The 19,859-nt window shown below is 51.8% G+C and overlaps 1 protein-coding gene across 50 annotated transcripts in view; it reads left to right on the forward strand.

The window, feature by feature from the left end:
- The window catches only part of LOC126064689 (uncharacterized), a 302,693-nt gene that overhangs the window by 195,767 nt on the left and 87,067 nt on the right, over positions 1-19,859 (forward strand). For 4 of the 50 annotated variants that reach the window (XR_007514579.1, XR_007514578.1, XR_007514580.1 and 1 more), the window contains exon 8: positions 13,574-13,679. The exons of 43 other annotated variants lie outside the window; for them this stretch is intronic. Coding sequence is in view for 2 of the 7 variants with exons in the window: in XM_049863882.1 (XP_049719839.1) it covers positions 13,574-13,679 (106 nt within the window). In the remaining 5 variants the exon portion in view is untranslated. Of the gene's footprint in view, positions 1-2,638; positions 4,584-13,527; positions 13,680-19,859 lie in introns of those variants that run through there. 3 more of the 50 variants (XM_049863894.1, XM_049863892.1, XR_007514589.1) reach the window with 2 other exon arrangements.

Genomic DNA, 19,859 nt, shown 5'->3' on the forward strand with positions numbered 1-19,859 from the left:
CAGCATGCGGCTCTGTGTCTTGAGCCTTGTTATGGAGAGGGGATCACACTTCCAACCACTGGAACCTTTGGGAGGACAGCATGAGGTGACCAGGCCTAGCTGCCAATATGGGCTGCAGGAGCCAGGCAGTTTTGAACAGGGGCCATGGCACTCTGGTAACTACTACTATTCCACCACCCACAGTGACAGAGACGCAGACAATGTTGCCTGCTCTTGTAGGGGCTGGAGGACCACAGGGTGCCTTAAAGTGTTAGACCAGGTGACTGGGACTCTGAACAGCCAGTGGTGTGGGGAAGTGTATCCCCAGAGAGACAGAATGCGGGCTTAATGGAGGCTCCCTGGGAAAACATGGAGGCACAATCACTAGGATCATGGATCAGAGTCCTTGGTATCCAGGAATTGCCCCAGTAGCCTGAGCCAGCAGCTAGGGCTCTCAGCTCACCCCTAGCAGTCTGGGGCAGCCTACCCCAAATCATTCACAGCTCATGCTTTGGTTTCTGCCTGGTGAGGGAATGATGATGGAGGCCCTAAGGCCAGGCAGGCAAAGGATGAAGAGATAATTGTGTACATGCCTGACACCAGCCCTGGGCCTGCCTCTGCCTTTGCCTAGTCCCAGATCAGGCCCTGCACTGCCCCTTCGACCAACCTTGGGCTCATATGATTGTCACACTGGTTCCTTCCCCAAGCACAGCTATCCCCTCTCTCCAGGTGGCCAGATTCACAGAACTGCACCCTCCAACTGCACTTCCCCTGCCTCATGTTTCAGGGTCTGAGAGACACTGGGGCTTGGGTGAAGCAGGTTGTTGCTGCTATGGGTGCTGCCTCTGTGATCACCATAGTTGTAGTCATCTGCCACAAGTTGACATTCTGTGACAAGAACTGGGTCTGGAGCCAGGGCAGTTTGGCTACATGCACAGAAGCAGAGAGGGTCCAGGAGGCCAGCCTTACCCCATGGCCAGAGCTGCAGGTCTAGCTGGTGGCCTGGGGTGGTAGGGGAGCCATAGGTGCTGCCTCATTCTAAAATGGGGGAAAGGGCCTTGGGGAGTGGTGCATTTGAGATGCCCAGCCACTAACCCTGAGTGAGGAGGGGGCACTTTTGTGGGCTGTCCAAATGAAGCCAGCAGACAGTGGTCATGGGGGGGGTTCAAGAGGAGAGAACCCACTATGAGCTAGATTAGGCTGAGTTGAGGGGTTGGCTTTGGCTTGTCCGTTTCATGACCTGTTTGGGCTTCCCTGTCGACTTCTCTGTGGTGACTCTTCAGGAGTTTGATGTTCCAGGGAGTCATGTCACTACTGTGACACCGTACCTGCTGGTTTGGGTTCTGGGCTGCATGGCTGTGCATCATGGATTGAATTATGTCTCCCCCTAAAATGTGTGTATCATTTGGCTGGGCCATGATTCCTGGTATTGTGTGATTTTCCTATATGTTGTAAATTCTGTCTCTATGATGTTAATGAGGGACAATGGGTGGTAGTTGTGTCAGTGAGGCAGGGCACAGCCTACAATATTGGATTGTGTCTTGAGGCAATCTCTTAAGATGAAAAAGAAAGAAGCAAGGCGAGAGATGGGGGGACCTCATACCACAAAGAAAGCAGTGCCCGGAGCAGAGCATGTCCTTTAGACCTGGGGTCCCCACACTGAGAAGCTCCTAGTCAGGGGGAAGATTGATGAGAATGCTGACAGAGAGAGAAAGCCTTCCCCTGAAGGTGACACCCTGAATTTGGACTGTTAGCTAACTTTACTGTGAGAATTCTCTTTGTTAAAGCCCTCTACTTGTGATATTTCTGTTATAGCAGCACTAGGTAACTGAGACACTGCGGTATCCCTCCAAATCCATGCCGGTATGTCTCTGCTTGTCTTAGTTATCTAGTGCTGCTATAGCAGAAATAGCATGAGTGAGTGACTTCAACAAACAGGAATGTATTTTCTCCCATTTCTGGAGGGTAAAAGCCCAAATTCAGAGGACTGGCTCTAGGGGAAGGCTTTCTCCCTCTTTCTGCTCTGGGGAAAGGTCCTTGATTCTTTTTAGCTTCTATTCCTAGGTGCCTTGGAAGACCTCGTGGCTTGTAACATGCACTTCTTTGCTTAATGTGCTGTTTTATATCTCAAAAGAGATTAACTCAAGACAAGTCCTACACTAATACTGCCTCATTCACATAACAAAGAAAACCCATTCTCAAATGAAATTATAACCACAGGTATAGGGGTTAGGACATGCAACACATATTTTGAGGGACATAATTCAATCCATAACATCTTTCAAAACCCTAGGCAGGCCTGTAGTGCTTGGTGGGGAGGCCTGAGACATAAGGTTGGCTTTTTGCAAAACACTGTGAGGCTGTGGCCATAGCAACTAGAACTATCACAGTTATGCCACAGAGGTTCAGGCCTTCCCCTAATCCTCCTCTGGCAGGGTGCCTGGGTGGGCTGCCCCAGACGTAGGTACCTGAGCTCTGGGCAGGGCTCCCTAAGGCTTTGCTTGCTGAAACATCTGAGGGTCCTCTGAGGGTGGCATGGCTGAGCTGGTGGGTGTCTGTTCAGATTCAGCCAATCCCTTGCCTCTGCAGCAGCACCCAGGGTGGGTGAATGCCCAACCCCAGTGTGCATGGGTTACTTGGGGGTCTTTGATATCCTCAGGACCAGCAGTACCTGCCCCAGGAGGAGGGAGCAGGGGCCAAGATTGGAGGTCCAGGGTTTTACAGCCCAGAAGAGGGGGAAAGGCAGGACTCTGAATTGTAAGTTTCCTCCTTATTGTGTGAGAGCACAGGGTGTGCCTTAGGGTCAGAGACCTAGGTCCTATGAGCTCCTCTCAGCTTTGACTGTAGGTCAGCAGTGGCCCCAGACACTGCCGCCTGTGTCCTTCAAGGCTGGCCTCCATGCCAATGCCTGGAGATGGGCACCTCCCTCCCCCTTGGACTTGTGCCTTGCTGCTCTTTTGCAGGGGACCGTTTTTTCTTTTTCTGGCTTGTCCTTCACGGACTCAGGGGTAGATGGTGCCCAGAGATCCTGGGCTCCACAGAGGGGCAGGTGGGAGAGATAGAAGTTGCAGGTCAAGACCTGGAGCAGCTTCAGCACTGTCAAGCGGTAGGTTTTCAAAAAATACACTTAACATTCCTTCACTTTAAATTCCATTATAAATGCACTCTCTGTGCCTAGTTAAAATTTTAAAATATAAAGAACAGTGTAAATGGACTGGGCACGTCCCCCCTCTCTCTCCCCATGCCTACCAGGCTGGGCTCTCCCCGGTGATTTCAGGCATTAACCCGCCTTGTTACCCTCATGGTGTTCTCTATGCACACAAGCGGAAGGATCACATACCGGGGTGAATACATACCTTGGTTCCACCTCCCTCGTGCAGAGCTGGTGTTATTAATTGAGCTGTGTCTCCCAATAATGTGTGTCTACTTGGCTAGGCTCTGGTTCCCAGTATTGTGTGATTGTCAACCAGTTTGCCATTTGATGTGATTTTCCTCTGTGTTGTAAATGCTAACTCTAGGATGTAAATTAGGCAGAAGTAAAGGCATTATGTTAATGAGGCAGGACTCAATCTACCAGATTAAGTTGTATCTTGAACCAATCTCCTTTGAGATATAAAAGAGAGGAGCAAGCAGAGAGACAGGGTACCTCACGCCACCCAGAACATACTGCCGGGAGCAGAGCGCATCATTTGGACCTGGTGTTCCTGCGCTGAGAAGCTCCTAGATAGGGAAGTTGATGACAAGGGTCTTCCTCCAGAGCTGACAGAGAGAAAAAGCCTTCCCCAGAAGCTGGCACCCTGTTTTCAGACTTCTAGCCTACTAGACTGTGATAGAATAAACTTTTGTTTGCTAAAGCCACCCACTTGTGGTACTTCTGTTAAAGCAGCACTAGATAATAAGACAGCCGGTCAGCAGGTCTCCAACTTTCCCTGATGCCCCAGGAGCTGGGCCTCCTCTTCTGTTTTCATCAGTGGGACATCCTTGTCCCATTGTCTCTGAGCTCCTGCTTCCACGTGGGGGTGGCAGGTCAGATGTCATGCGCCCTGTAGGCGTACTTGAGCACTACCAGGCTGCACCCCAGGATGTTGCATCTAGAGCTTTGGGTGGGGCTTTTGGACAGGTGTCGTGTCACTGTGGTAGTCACAGTAACTACCACTGCAATATTGTCACGGTGACACATGTCCCTACACAATCCTCCTGCTGGGACAGCCCCATCCATCCTCTACAGTGGCGATTCCGAGAGTTCCTGAGGTTTGGGTTTGGAACTCAGGTGAGGTGGGATGACTCTGACCAGCCCTCTGGGGGCCAAGACACAGCTGTTTCCAGGCTGCTGCATGTTGCCCCAGTGAGTGCTGTGGGTTCAACTGTTGCCAAGGAACAGCTCTATGGTGCACACACCCCTGCTTGGATCTGTAGCAAGTGTGATGGTTTGTCTATGCTGCCTTTGGTCCCTCCTGCTCCAGGAGGACTTTGGGATCTCAAGTTGTTTCCATCTATTAAGCTGTGTCCTCCTTGGCAGAGTGGACTCTGAGCCACTAAGGTATTGCATCCTTTCTGAGGTTGGGTTTGCTGAAAGCTGCAACTTCGGAGTCAATCCTGGGAAGTCCCTCACGCCCTGGGTGCCCAGGGCCTGTTGATGGGGCAGTGGCCCCTGCAGAACCCTCTTCCAAGGAATTGTTATATTCCATCTAAGGTATCAAATGTGTGGGCATAGAGTTGTTCATTATATCTCCTTTTTATCCTTGTAATGTCCATGGGATCAGTAGTGATGACTCCTTTTTCCTTTTTGGTATTAGTGATTTATATCTTCCCTCCTCTGTTCTTGGTTTGCCTCACTAGAAATTTATCAATTGTACCGATGTCTTTGAAATACCTCCTTTTGGTTGCATTGATTTTTTTCCTATTAAATTTCTAATTTCAATTTCCTTGATTCCTGCTCTTTTTTTATTATTGATCATGTCTTTGCTTATGTGAGATTTAATTTATTCTTCCTTTTCTGGTTTTCTAAAATGTAAGCTTAGAATATTGATTTTATATCTTTTTCCTTTTTAATACATGTATTCAATGCTATAAATGTCTAAGTGCTCCTTTTGCTGCATTCCACACATTTTGATAAGTTGTCTTTCCGTTTCCATTTAGTTCAAAGTATTTTTGAATTTCTCTTCATGGTTCTTTTGATCCATATCTTATTCAGCAGTGTGTTGTTTAACTTCCAAATATTTTGATATTTTCCAGCTAACTTAAAAAAAAAAAACAAAACCCAGTGCCAGCTAATCTACTGTTATTGATTTCTAGGTTTAATTCCATCGCGGTCTAGAACATATTTTAATGATTTTTTTTTTTCTTTTAAATGTGTTAAGGTGTTTTTTATGTCCTGATGATCCACTCCCAAGGCCCCCTGAGCTTCATTCCTGGTCTCGCATTGTATGCATGGAGATGTTTACACTGCTGTGATGGTCATCTGTACCTTATTGTAAACCCAGGAGGACAGAATGCATTTGTCCTGGCCTCTCAGGGCCTGCCATGCACTAGGGGTGCTGAACTATTAACTGAATGAATGAAGTCTTGTGGCTTTGGGAGTGAATGAAGAAATATATTGTTGCCTGGGGAGGGTGTGTGTTTGTGGGGGGGGGGAGGAAGTTGCAGAGAAATGTGCATGCTGAACCTATTTTTATGTTGAAAGCAGCTTTTGAACATCTCTATATATTGTGCGTAAGTGGAGGGGGAAGAGCCTAGGCCACAGCAAGTTGAAGTTTGTGGCTGAGAGTCAGGTCAGGAGGGACTGGAGGTCTGGGGAGCAGCAGGGCCAGAAGGAGGGGCAGGAAGGGAAAATTGATGCCTTAAAGCTGATTTCTGAGGCCTTGCTGGCCTTTAGTTTATCTGCTTCCTGTGTGGGGAGGGTGTGGGATATGAGGCCTGGAGGTAAGGCTGCCTGGCCTGACCAAGGGGCACCACAGGCCTGGCTGAGCCCCAGACTGCCAAGAAGGGCTAAGTGGCTGGAGGCCTGCATAACTCTGCAGTGGCCAAGGCCATGGCTGACCTGGAGCCCCAGGTGTCAGGTCCACAGACCCCGATCCACTTTCTCTGAAGCTGGCCCATCTGGACTCAGGAAAGTCAGCTGGTGAGTGATGCCCTGAACACCCTTCTTGTCTGGGGCACTGGCTCCTGATGTAGAACACAGGCTCTGGGCCACAGAGATGATATAGGAGAAACAGGATGTTGAGCACACGTGGGGGTAGCATGGGGAATGGGCTGGACCCTGTCCTAACCAGCCAGATGAACTCCTGCTGCTCCACTGTGCTCTTGATGTACCAGGGGAAGCATGGAACCTGACTGACTGGTGTGGAATCTTGAAAGCCGGGACAGGTACCTACTCAGGGTCATGGAGGGGTACAGGTTGCACTGGGGGCTCCACAGAGACCTGGCTGCAGGGATGATCTCCCCACTAGTGCTGAAGGCAGTGGGCTTGACTAGGCTGAAGGTGGGGTGAAGGAAAAATAGGCAGAATAAGTGCAAGTTTCTATTCTTGGATTTGAGGATCCAGCACCTGCCCTGGCTCCCCAGGAAGGACTCCAGCTGAGCCTTCTCGACACACTTCTGCTTCCCAGCTCTGACTGGGTGAGGGCTGTGTTCTTTTGGAAGCCTACCTATCAGCTGAACTTCACCTTCACTGTGCTCTTTTGGGCTTCCCGAAAGGGGTCTATGACCCTGGTTGAGGTCTAGCTGCACAGTGGGTACATCCTCCCCCCCAATCCACTCACTTGGACTTCCTCCCCAAAGCATGCTTCTTAGTCCTCACAATGAATCGAAGCCCCTTTTGGGTTCCCTGCTGTTAGGGTGGAGTTACTGTCAGAGCCTGGCAGGTCTCAAGCTCCAGCACTGGCCTCTTTCTGTCCGTCCTCTGGCTGCTGGGATATAGTTTTTGACTAGGTCTTTCCCACAGTGGTAGTTCCAACCATACCCACCTTGACACGGGACAGCACAGAATCCCTCTGTACCTTCTGCTGCCTGTAGGGTTGGGTACCAGGCAGGATTGCATGGAGAGTGGTCTTGAAGAGCTCTCTGGCCTTGGCTCTGAGCCTCTCTAGTCCAGAAGCCACTGGATGAGTTTTATGTGTGATGTGTGGCACTGTGGTCCTAGCCATAATAACCAGTGTGTTGTGGGCCTACCCAAATTCTGCTGGGTCTGACCAGGGACGTTCTCCTGGGCAAACATTGACCTTTTCTGGCCTTGACAGGATTGGGTGCTGTCCCTCAGCCCCGGTCTGTTCTCCAGAAGTCCAAGTCTCCAAAGTCAATGCACAGGTTAGAATCTGCCACTGGTTGCAGGGTCAGTGGCAACTGCAATGGAGTGGCCATCTGGATCACAGCACTGTGATTGTAGCCCAGCTCAGAGTGGCCTGGTGTCCCTCTCTCCACTATCACTGCGCAGTGCAGGACTCCGCAGTGTTGTCCCAAATGGGTCTGCCACACCAGGTCCAGGCTGTGTTGGCTATCACATGAGGAGGCCCCCCCCAAAAGTCTTTTTCTCTGCCCTGAGACACTATGGGAGTAACCCCACTGAGAGAAGGTCCTGTGCAGAATGTGCCCTTTCCCAGAGTGTGGATCTGTCATTGTTGGAGACCCTGAGAACTCTGGAGGAAGAGACCAGGGGTGGCAGGAATGCAGTTGGGGTAGTAAAGGAGCATCCTGAGCAGAGCCTTTTTCCCCCTCTCCCCACCGCTCTCAGCTGCCAGGACCCCTTGTCTTTACCAGCATCACTATCTACTGCTGCCCCAGTCAGGTACTAGGTGGAGGAGATGGGACCTGGAGACAGGTCCCACCACCAGGGCTACGAAAAGAGGTAGGGATGGATTCTTCCCCTGTCTGCCCCTGCAGGTGTCTTGGCTGGTATTTGCTGGGAAGTCAGTCACTGTGGTAGTAACTACCACTAGCGAGGTATCAAACATTAGAGCCTCTTACCAAATCTTGGGCATCCAGCCTCTGCGCCCGCATCTGGCATGGTTTCCAGGTGCTTCCCACTTGAGGGAAGGAGGAGACCACAGCAGAGGGGAGGAAAAAGAGTTGAGGGCTGGGTTGCCCTGGGGGAAGTGAAGGGATACATGGGGCTAAGAGGAACTGGGGCCTGAAAGGGGGCAACCTAGAGCCCAGGGGTCTCCAGTACACATCTCTGCCCAGACAATCCCCTCTGCACTTCCTGGCCTGGTGGCCTGGGAGTGGAGCAGGCTTCCACAGGCCTTCATTGTACATTTCTGTGACCTCTGGCCTGGACTGTGGTCAGTGGTTCTTTTGAGGGGTTGTCCAGGGCAAAGGATTGTTGGGAGCATCGAATGTTGTGTGATTTCAGTGTGGGGCCTCAGGGCCCTCAGGGGGCTTTGCAGTCATTGGTCTGGTGGTTCAGGGTGGGAGGTAGTGGATGAGTTAGCAGGTGTCTGAGGCCCAGTTAGCAAGGCCTAAGCCTTCTCTGCAGAGGAGCTCAAGGTGGCCACCATCAGGAAGTGTACAGGTTCACAGCCTCAGAAGCCCTCAGTCTGCTCCTGCTTTTGCTCAGGGGCAGGAGAGTCAGTAAGGTCAGGCCAGAAGCCAGAGCAGGTGAGGGGAAGGGTGGCCTGAGAATGCCCAGCTGAGGGAAGCATTGTGTGGTTTCTCTGAACTGCTAGGGGTGATGCTGCTGAAGCTGGGGCCTGGGCACCTGGGATTCTAGGCATCACTCAGCTCAGCTGGAGGCAGATGGCCAGAGCCCTCTCCTGCACAGATGCCTCCTAGGTGGCCAGTGGGTGAGTGTCTGTGCTGTTGACTGGAGTGTGGCTATGCTTCCTGAGCCTTGTTATGGAGAGGGGATCACGCTTCCAACCTCCAGGACCTTTGGGAGGACAGCATGAGGTGACCAGGCCTAGCTATTAATATGGCCTACGGGAGTCAGTTGATTTTTAGCAGGGTTCATGCCACTGTGGTAACTACTACTTGTCTACCACCCACAGTGACAGGGACTCAGATAAAACTGCCTGCTCCTGCAGGGGCTGGAGGACCACAGAGGGCCTCAGAAGCTGGGCCATGTGCCCCTGGGAGGCTAAGCTGCCAGCGGTGTGGGGGAAAGATATCCCTACAAGAGAGTGGGGTCTTAACAGAAACCCCTGGGGAATTGTGGGGGTACTCTCCAGGCTTATGGCTTAGAGTCCTTGGTCTCCAGGAATTGCCCCAGTAGCCTGAGCGAGCAGCTGGTGCTCTCAGCTCCCTCCATAGCTATCTGGGTGAGCCTGCCCCTGGCCCTTCACTGCTCATACCTGAATTTCCCCATGATGAGGGAGTGATGATATAGTCTGGATGGAGCAAGGTGGCAGAGGATGGGTTACTTGTGTACATTCCTGACACCAGCCTGGGCCTCCCTCACCCTTTGCCTAGTCCCAGACCGGGCCCTAGATTGCCCCTTTGAGCATCCTTTAGTCCTTTGGTCATCACTGAGGTCCCAACCCCAGCTACCACTATGCCCTACTTCCAGGTGGCCAGACTCACAGAGGGGCACCCTCCAACTGCCTTTCTCCCACTCCCCCGCCTCAGGGTCTCGGAGGCACTGGGGCTTGTGTGGAGCAGGTGGTTGCTGCTATGGTTTGTGCCACTGTGATCATCATAGTCATTGTCATCTACCACAGCTCGATGCTCTATGAGAAGATCCGTGTCTGGGGCCTGGGCAGGTTGGTGTATCTACAGAAGCACAGAGAGTCCAGGTGGCCAGCCTCACTCTGTAGTCACAGCTGTGGGGCTAGCTAGTGGGCTGGATGAGGGGGAGGGAAGAAAATTCTCAGGTTCTCAGTGGTGTTGGAAGTTCAAGGGTGAGGGGTCCCAGAAGAGGCATAGGTGGACAGGAGACCAGAGACAGTGAGGATGTCAGTCTGGATGCTTGGGGGCCTCCTGAGTGCCCAGAGGCTGGGTGATAGGAACTCCATGTGTCCTGCTTTACCTTCGGGGGCCTGGGTCTGGCTGGAATGGGTGCCAGGGAGAAGAAAATAGGGGTGGATGCCAACCCACAGGTCTCTGGTACTGGGCTGGGAAGAGGAGGAAAGGCTTACAGAGTATGGGCTGGTTGTTTGGTAGAGGAACTGAATCAGGACCCACCTGAACTCATGTTCCACCTGACTCTACCTGGTTCCTATCCCAGAAGACAGAGGAGGGATTCCTTTGGGACTTGCTCCTGGAGGGGCTGCTCTGGGACCCCCTTCCCTGGGGGCTGGCAGATTTCCAGCACAGTGTCCCTGATGATGACCTCAGCCAGACACCGATGTGCAGAGAGCTTTGCACTATCCCTCTTCTGGGGAGAAGCCCCTCCAGACCTCGAGGTGGGTAGGAGTCTGCGACAGGCTAGGGATCACTTGCTGCCCAAAGGAGCCTAGGCTGACATGCTCCTCCAGTGAACTTCTGTGCAGGTACAGTGTCCTTTCCTCTGTCAGCCTCCTGAGGCTTCCAGGCAGATCTGGAACTGACTCCCCAACTGACCTTCTCCAAGACTGGACTCCCTGACGTTGGGGTGGGGGCTCAGCTGTAGTCATGCCCACTTGGGGACAATGGGAATAGTGCTTTGTCAGGAGCGGAGAGAAGGGTTGCTAGCAAAGGGTACTTCCTCCCCGTGCTGGTGCCTGACTCTGTGGGCCATAGCGTTCTCTGGGTAGGGACTGTCTGCCCACAGAGCTTGACCACCATGAGGCATCTGGTGCTATCTCAGGTCTTGAGTGGTTACCTGTGGCCAGACATATTCTGGGATCCAGGGAGCTGGGGTCCCAGGACAGGCTGGGCTTGGAAGCCACCAGCTAAGGGGCAGATGGATGCTGTCCCTGGTTCTGGTGCTGACCCTGGCCATGGGAAGCTGGGAGCTGAGGGGTGGATTTTTTCTGCTGAGTCTGTCACTGTGGTAGTTATCTTTACACAATGGGAGGGTCCTTGAGAAAAAGTTCTGGGTTCCTGGGCCCTTGCCCCGTTCCTAGCTCTTTAGAGGGCTCACCTGACCCAGGCAACCAGCGTCCCAGACCCAGATGACTGCTCAGTGGTCTTCTCTACACACAGGGCAGGCAGGCAGTCTGGCCCAGTCCCTGTGGTCCTGGCCACTGGGAAGGGGTTTGAGGTTACACCGTACTCTGCAATGTATGGACAAACCCAGCCCCCCAGGGACTGTTGTCATGGGTGCAGGTGCATAGTGGGGTGCCCACACTTCCTTCCCTGAGGTGGGGTCTGTACAGGAGGGCTGCCCAAGGGTGCCAGTTTAATGTGGGCTGTTCTCATGCAGGGTGGACCAGCTGACCAGTGACCAGGGACAGACTTAGGAGGCAAGACACCCGTTACTGGAAGTTCTTTGTTTTTGAAGTGTGAGCATGATCCACGGTTGGCTCCTAGGGGAGGTGAAGTGAGAGGCATGGTTCATAGAAGCCTGGGCTGGTCCAGGGGCCCTGCATGACTTTTCTGCACAAAAGGGGGTAATGCCAGACCCTGGCTGCTTGGACCTGGTTGACCAGCATCCTGCCAGCACAGCCACCTCTCCTGGGCAGGCCCCCTGGTTAGGGCCGTGGACGCACCCCCTTGTGGGCGTGGGTGGTTGGCTAGAGGCTACTTGGAGTCCACGTGTCTGCTAGACACCCCAACCCTCAGTTGCACCTACAGCGGCCCATGTAGGCTTTCTACAAGGACAAAGAATTCTAAAACGAAACCACTCGGCCCCACCTACCCTCCTCAGTGATAAAACAAAAAAAAAAAAAAACCCAAATCCCCTGCCGTTGAATTGATTCTGACTCACAGGGACCCTACATGACAGAGCAGAACTGCCCCATAGAGTTTCCAAGGAGTGCCTGGTGGATTTGAACTGCCAACCTCTTGGTTAGCCGCTGTAGTACTTAAACACTATGCACCAGGGTATCCGAAACCCTCATAGGTAGCAAGATTCAATTCTCAACCCAGTCTGTTTTCTGGCTGGGTATGGGGTGCAGCTTGGTGTGGGGTGCAGGGATGTATGACCAAGAGACCCAGTGAAGGCAGGGCTGGGACGGTGCCAGGACACCAGATGCAGCCCAACCTTGTTGCTGCCTCTGTCCAAAATGGGGGGGACATCACAAAGTAGTGTGTCTGAGATGCCAAGCTGTGGCACTGATTTGTTGACCAACCCGGAAGGAGGAGGAGTGATTTTCTGGATTGTCCACTCTAAGCCACCAGACAATGGCCTTGGGGGGGGGGGTGGTCAGGAGGAGCAGACCCACTATGAGCGAGATTAGGCTGAGTTTGGAGTTAGTTTTGGTCCGTGTGTTTCATGACTAGTATGGATTTCCCTGGTGAGGTCTCTGTGGTGATGCTCCAGGGGCTTGGGTGTCCAGGGAGCCATGTCACCATGGTGGTGCTATACCTGCTGGCTTGGGTCACGGGCCACATGGCTGTAGTACCCCCAGAATCCATGGTGGTGTGTCCCTATTTGTTTTAATTACCTAGTGCTGCTATAGCAGAAATACCACAAGTGGTAACTTTCACAGAAATGTATTTTCTCACCCTTTAGGAGGCTAGAAGTCCGACTTCAGAGCACTGACGCTAGAGGAAGGCTTTCTCTCTCTCTGTCCTTGCCTCTTTTCAACTTCTATTCCTAGAAGAAGTTCATGTGGCTTCTATCATGTACTCGTTTACTTGCTTAATCTGCTCTTTTTTTTTATTACAAAAGAAATTGATTCAAGACACACCTTATATTTGTAGTGCCTCAGCAACAAAGAAAACTATTCAGAGGTGAAATTCTAGCCACAGGTATAGGAATTAGGATTTATAACACATTGTTTTGAGGGACAGAATTTGATCCATAACACATTTCAAAATCGTGGGTGAGGCTGCAGTGCCTGGTGGGAGGGTCTGGGGTATAGGGATGGGCTTTTGTAAGGCATTGTGAGGCTGTGGCCATAACAACCAGAACCATCACAGTAATACCACAGTGGTGCACGCCTGTCCCCGTTCCCCCTCTGGCGAGATGATGGGCAGACAACCCCAGAGGTAGAGACCTGATAAGCTTGGGGCTGTGCCCTGTTCCTGAGAGTCTGCTTGCTGAAACACCTGAGGTGGGGGGGGGCTCCCGGGGTGGCATGGCTATGTCAGCCTGTCATGGGACTCCCCCTGAGCTGGTAGCTGTCCGTCCATCTTGGAAATCAGCCCCTCCACCACTGCAGCAGCACCCAGGGCGGGTGAGTCCCGTCACCACTGTGCATGGATTACTTGGGTGTCCTTTTGTATCCTAGGGGCTAGCAGCACCTAACCCAGGAAGGTGGGAGAAGGGAGCAGAGGTCAAGGTGGGAGGTCTGGGCTTCTCCAGCCCAGGGCAGGGGGATGCCTAGGGCAGTGACTCTGCAGTTTACTCCCTACTCTGTGAGAGCACAGGATGTGCCTTAAGGGTAGAGACCTGGGTCCTAGGAGCTCCTCCCAGCAGTGGCTGTGGGTCAGCAGCTACCCCAGGCCCTGTCCACTACTTCCTCCCAGGGTGGCCTGGACCTCAATGCCCTGAGTGCGCTGCCTGCCTCCTCCTCTGATTTGTGCCTTCAGCCTCTGCTCAGAAGACTCTTTGTTCTTGTGCTGGCTTCGCCCTCAGGGAGTCAAGGGTGGATGGTGCTCAGAGACCTGAGCTCCACAGAGGGGCAGGTGTGAGGGACAGAAGTTGCAGTTTAAGACCTGGAGCAGTTCCAGCATGCCAATGGGTGAGTTAAAAACAAAACAAAACAAAAAACAACAAAAGAACTTTTATTCACTCAGTATAAGTCCCATTATAAGTGCATTCTCTGTACCTGGTGAAAATTTAAAATATAACGAAGAGTGGAAATGGACAAAGCATATCCCACTTCCTTGTGCCTCCATGCCTCACAGGCAGAGGCCTACAGTACAACCCCCTTGGTATTCTCTGTGCACACCAGAAAGAACAAAATACCCTGGTGAATACATGCCTCAGTTTCACCTCACTTATGCAGGGCTGGTGTTATGGATTGAACTGTGTCCCCAGAAAATGTGTGTCAACTTAGGCCATGGTCCCCAGTCTTGTGTGAGTGCCCAGGATTGATTTTGTCATTTGATAGGACTGTTCTTTGAGTTGTAAATCCTACCTCTGTGATGTTAATGTGGCAGGATTAGAGGCAGATATGTTAATGAACAGTACTCAATGTACAAGATTACCTTGTATCATGAGTCAATCTCTTCTGAGATATAAAAGAGGAGCAGAGAGACAGGGGGAACTCATGCCACAGAAAAGTGGTGCCAGAAGTGTGGATTGGAAATTTGCTCTTTATTCTGTGAGAGTGCAGGGTGTGCCTTAGGGGCAGTGACCTGGGTCCCAGGAGCTCCTCCCAGCTGTCGCTGTGTGTTAACAGCCACCAGGCACTGTGGTCTATGTCCTCCCAGGCTAGCTTGCATGCCAATACCCTGAGAGGGACACCTGGCTCCACCTCTGACTTGTGCCTTGCTGTTGCTGCTCAGGGGGCCCTTTTCTCTTTTGCTGGACTCTCCCTCATGGAGTCAGGGTTGGATGGTGCCCAGAGACCCTAGGCTCCACAGAGGGGCAGGTGGGAGGGACAGAGGTCACAGCTCAGGACCTGGGCCACTTCTAGCACTGTCTAGGGATAAGTTTTCAAAAAATAAACTTGTATTCCTTCACTACAAATCCCATTATAAATACAGTATCTGCACCTGGTGAAAATTTCAAAATATACAGAGAGTGTAAATGCACTGGGCATGTCCCCTCTCCCTCTCCCCCCATGCCTACCAGGCTGGGCTCTTCCTCGTGATCACAGGCACTAGCCCACCTTTCTACTCTCTTGTTGTTCTCTGTGCACACGTGAGGAAAGATCACAACGCCCTGGTTTATACCTGTCTCGGTTCCGACTCCCTCTTGCAGAGCTGGTGTTATGGATTGAATTGTGTCTAGCAAAAATGTGTGTCAACTTGGCTAGGCCACAGTTCCCAGTATTGTGTGATTGCCCACCATTCTGTCATTTGATGTAATATTCTTACTTATTGTGAATCCTACCACTACAATGTAAATGAGGCTGAATTTAAAGCATTATGTTAATGAGGCAGGACTCAATCTACCAGATTAAGTTGTATCTTGAGTCAATCTCTTCTGAGACATAGAAGAGAGAAGCAAGCAGAGAGACAGCGGAGCCTCATGCCACCAAGAATGTAGTGCCAGAAGCAGAGTGCGTCCTTTGGACCTGGGGTTCCTGTGTTGAGAAGCTCCTAGACAGAGGAAAATCGATGACAGGACCTTCCTCCAGTGCCCAAAGAGAGAGAAAGCCTTCCACTGAAGCTGGCGCCCTCAATTCAGACTTCTAGCCTACTAGACTGTGAGAGAATAAGCTTCTGTTTGTTAAGGCCACCCACCTGTGATATTTCTGTTACAGCAGCACTAGATGACTAAGACAGCAGGCCTCCAACTGCCCCAGGAGCTGGGCCTCCTTTTCTGTTGTCATCAGTAGGACATCCTTGTCCCATTGTCTCCAAACTCTTACTTCTCTGGGTAGGTGGCAGGTCAGATGCGATGTGCCCTGTGGGAGTTGATGGGCACCACCAGGCTGCACCCCAGGGTGCTGCAATGGGCAAGGCTTTTGGGCAGGTGCTGTGTCACTGTGGTAATACCAGGAACTACCACTTTGATATTGTCATGGTGACTCGTGTCCCTACACAATCCTCCTGCCTGGGACAGCCCTGTCCACCCTCTGCAGTGGGGATTCCAAAAGTTCCAGAGGTTTGGGTTTGGAATTCAGGTGAGGTGGGATGACTGTGACCAGCCCTCTGGGGGCCGAGAGATGGCTGTCTCCAGGGCTGCTGCGAGCAGGCTGGGTGAGTGCCGTGGGTTCCACTGTTGCCAAGGAGGAGCCTTATGGGGAGCAAACCCCTGCTGGGATCCTGAGTAAGTGTGGTAGTTTGTCTGTGCAGACTTTGGCCCCTCCTGCTCCAGGAGGACTTTGGGGTCTCAAGTTGTTTCCATCTATTACTCTGTGTCCTTCTTGGCTAAGTGGACTGTGAGCCTTCAGGGCATTGCATCCTTCCTGTGGTTGGTTGTTTTGAAAGATGCAGCTTTGGGATCAAACCTAGGATGTCACTAATGCCCTGGATTCCCAGGGCTTGGGGATGGGGCAGTAGTCTCTGCAGAACCCTCTGTCTTTCAAGGAACTGTTATGATTCATCTAAGTTATCAAATATGTGGGCATAGAGTTGTTCATAATATCCCCTTATTATCCTTGTGACCTCCGTGGGATCAGTAGTGATGACTGCTTTTTCGTTTTTGGTATTAGTAATTTATGTCTTCTGTCCTCTTTTTGTGCCTAGCCTGGCTAGCGATTTACCAAATTTACTGATCTCTTCATTTTTTTTTTTTTCAAAGTACTTGCTTTTGGTTTCACTGAATTCTATTAAATGTCTGTTTTCAATTTCATTGCCTTCTGCTCCATTTTTGTCTTCTTTTTGCTTATGGCAGAATGAATTTGGTTTTCACTTTCTGGTTTTGTAAAATGGCAGCTTAGACTTGATTAAACATGTTTCTTCTTTCCTAAAAACTTGACTAAATATCTTTCTTCTTTCCTAACATATGGATTCAGTGGTATAAATTTCTCTCTAAGCACTCCTTTGCTGCATCCCACATATTTTAATAAATTGTCTTTCATGTCCATTTTGTTCAGAGTATCTTTAAATTTGTCTTCAGACTTCTTTTCTGACCCGTGTGTTACTGAGAAGTATGTTATTTAATATCCAAATATTTTGATATTTCTCAACTCTCTTTGTATTATTGATTTCTAGTTTAATTCTATTGTAGTCTAGAACATACTTTTAATGATTTGTATTTTCTGAATTGTGTTAAGGTATGTTTTATGTCCTGATAAGCCACTCCCAAGACTCCCTGAGCTTCCTTCCTGGTCTCACATTGCATGCATGCAGATGTTTGCACAGCTGTGAGGGTCGTCTGTACTTGGCTGCAAACCCCAGGGTTCAGGATGCATTCGTCTTGGTCTCTCAGGGCTTGACATGTACTACGGGTGCTAGAATATTTACTGAATGAATGAAGTCTTGTGGATTTGGGAATGAATGAAGAAATATATTGTTGACTTCAGGGTGGGGGACAAGTCGTAGGGAAATGTGCAGGCTGGTCCTATGTTTATGCTAAAAGGAACATTTGAAAATCTCCATGTACTGTGTGTAAGTGGAGGGGAAAGAGCAGAGGCCACAGAAAGTTGAGGTTTGTGGCTAAGAGGCATGACAGGAGGGCCTGGAGGTCTGGGGAGCAACAGGGCCAGAAGGAGGGGCAGGAAGGGAAAAGTGATGCCTTAAAGCTGACTTCTAAGGCCTTGCTGGCCTAGAGCTTATCACCTTCCTGTAGGGGGGGCGGGGTGCAGAGCATGGGGCCTGGTAGTGGGACTGCCTCTCTGCCCAAGGGGGCACCACAGGTCTGGCTGAGCCCAGGGCCCCAAGGAGGGCTAGTTGGGGCTAGGTGGCTGGAGGCCTGCATAACACTGCAGTCGCCAAGGCCAGGGCTGACCTGCAGCCCAGGTTGTCAGGCCCACAGGCCCCCATCCCTTTTGAATGGTGCTGGCCCATCTGGACTCAGGAAAGGCAACTGGTGAGTGATGCCCTTGGCACCCTTCTGGAGTGGGGCAATGGCTCCTGCTGTAGAAGACAGGCTCTGGGCCACAATGATGAAATGGGAGAAACAGGTTGGTGAGCGCACATGGAGGTAGCATGAGGAGTGGGCAGAGCCCTGTCCCACCTAGCCAGATGAGCTCCTGCTGCACCACTGTGGGCTTAATGTACCAAAGCATGCCTGGGTCCTGACTGACTGCTGTGGCATCCTCATAGCCAGGAGAGGTACCTACTCAGGGCCATGGAGGGGTCCATGGTGGATTTTGGGCTCCACAGAGACCAGCTTCCAGGATGATCTCCCCACTGGTGGTGAAGGCAGTGGGTTTGCCTAGTCTGCAGGTAGGCTGATGGGCAAATAGGTGGGTTCTTTCCTGGGGTAGGAGGAGCTACCACCTACCCGGGCTCAACAGGTAGTTCCCCAACTGATCCTTCCTGGCACAGGTCCCCCTTCTGGGCTCTGACTGGACATAGGCTATGTTCTGTTGAAGTCCACCTATCAGCTGAACTTTACCTTCACTGTGCTGGCCCTGTCTGGTTTCCTTAAAGGGGTCTATGACCCTGGTTGAGCTCCAGGCCCACCATCCACTACCCAGGACTTCCTCCCCACTCGTGCTTCTTAGTCCTAACCATGAAGCAAAACTCCTTTCAGGGTTCCGGTTATTAGTTGGGGGTTAGTGTCAGAGCTTGACAAGTCTCAGGCTCCAGCATGGGCCTCTCTTTCTGTCCCTCCTCTGGCTGCTGGGGTCCTGTTTTTGACTCAGTCTTTTGCACAGTGGTAGCTCTCTCTGTACACACCTTGACACAGGGCAGCACCGAATCCCTGTGTACCTTCTGCTGCCTACAGTGAGGAGTGGCAGGTAAGGCCAAATGGGGAGTGATCTTGACCAGCTCTATGGCCTTGGCTCTAAGCCTCTCTAGTCCTGGAGGTCCCTGGGTGAGTTGTATGTGAGACTTGAGTCACTGTGTCCTCATTCATAAGCACTGTGTCATGAACCTGCACAAATTGTGCTGGGTCTGGCCAGGGCTGCCCTCTGGGCAAACTTTGGTCTTTTCTGGCCTTGACAGGGAGGGGTGGGTGTCCCTCAGCCCTGGGCTTTTTCTCCAGAATTCCAAGCCTCCAAAGTCAATGCACATGTCACGATCTGTCCCTGACTATGGGTTGGGGGTGGGGAGTAGGGAGCTGCAATGGAGTGGCTATCCAGTCAGAGCACTGTGATTGGAGCCTAGCTACATATGGCCTGGTGTCGCTGTTCACTGTCACTGTGTATTTGGGGCCTCTGCAGTGCTGTCTCAAAGGTGGCTGCCATCTTAGGTCCTGGCTGTGCTGGCTACCACATGAGGGGGCTCCCCAAAAGTCTTTTGGCTCTGGCCTGAGCCAGTATGGTGGTAAACTGACTGTGAGAGTGTCTGTATAGAATGTGCCCTTTCCGAATGAGGACCTGAGGTCATTGGGTGCATGATAACCCCAGGGAAAGAGACAAGGTGGGGAAGCAGGAATGAGCTGGGGGTAGCAAAGAAGCATTCTCAGCTGAGGCCCCCTCCAAGCTTCTAGGGCTTCTCTCCTCCACTGGCATTACTATCTACTGTTGCTCTGGCCAGGAGCTGAGTGGAGGAGTTGGGACCTGGAGACAGGCCCCAGCCCTAGGGGTTAGAAGGAGGACAGAGTTGGGTTTTTCCCCTTGTCTGCCCCTGTAGGGGTCTTGGCTGGTATTTGCTGAGAAGTCAGCCACAGTGGTAGTAAGCACCATAGTAGTAGTAGCATGGCATTAGAACATCGTGCCAAATGTTAGGCATCCATTGCCTTGTGCCCCCACCAGCCCTGGTTTTCTGGTGTTTTCCACATGAGGGAAGGAGGAGAAGACAGCAGAGGGGAGAAAAGGACCGTTGAGGGCTGGGGTGCCCTGGGGCCAGTGAAGGGGTGTTTGGGGGCACTCTGGTAAGTCACTTGGGTTTGAAAGGGGGCAACCCAGAGCCCTGCATCTCCAAGAGCCCTCTCTGCCCAGACAACCCACACTGCCCCTTCTAGAGTGGTGGTCCTGGTGTGGAGCAGGCTTCCACAGGCCTCCACCCTGCCCTTCTGTGGCCTCTGAACTGGGCTGTGGGCAGTGGGCTATGGGGCGGGGGGTGTTGTTCAGGACAGAACAGAGTCTGGGGGAGTTGACAACTCTGAGCTCTCACTGTGGGACTTCAGAGCCCTTGGGAGGCTGAGCAGGTGGGAGTCCAGTGGTTCGTGGTGAGTCCTGGTGGTTGGGGTA

This window comes from Elephas maximus, chromosome 21 (assembly GCF_024166365.1).
Source record: "Elephas maximus indicus isolate mEleMax1 chromosome 21, mEleMax1 primary haplotype, whole genome shotgun sequence".
Taxonomy (NCBI): Eukaryota; Metazoa; Chordata; class Mammalia; order Proboscidea; family Elephantidae; genus Elephas; species Elephas maximus.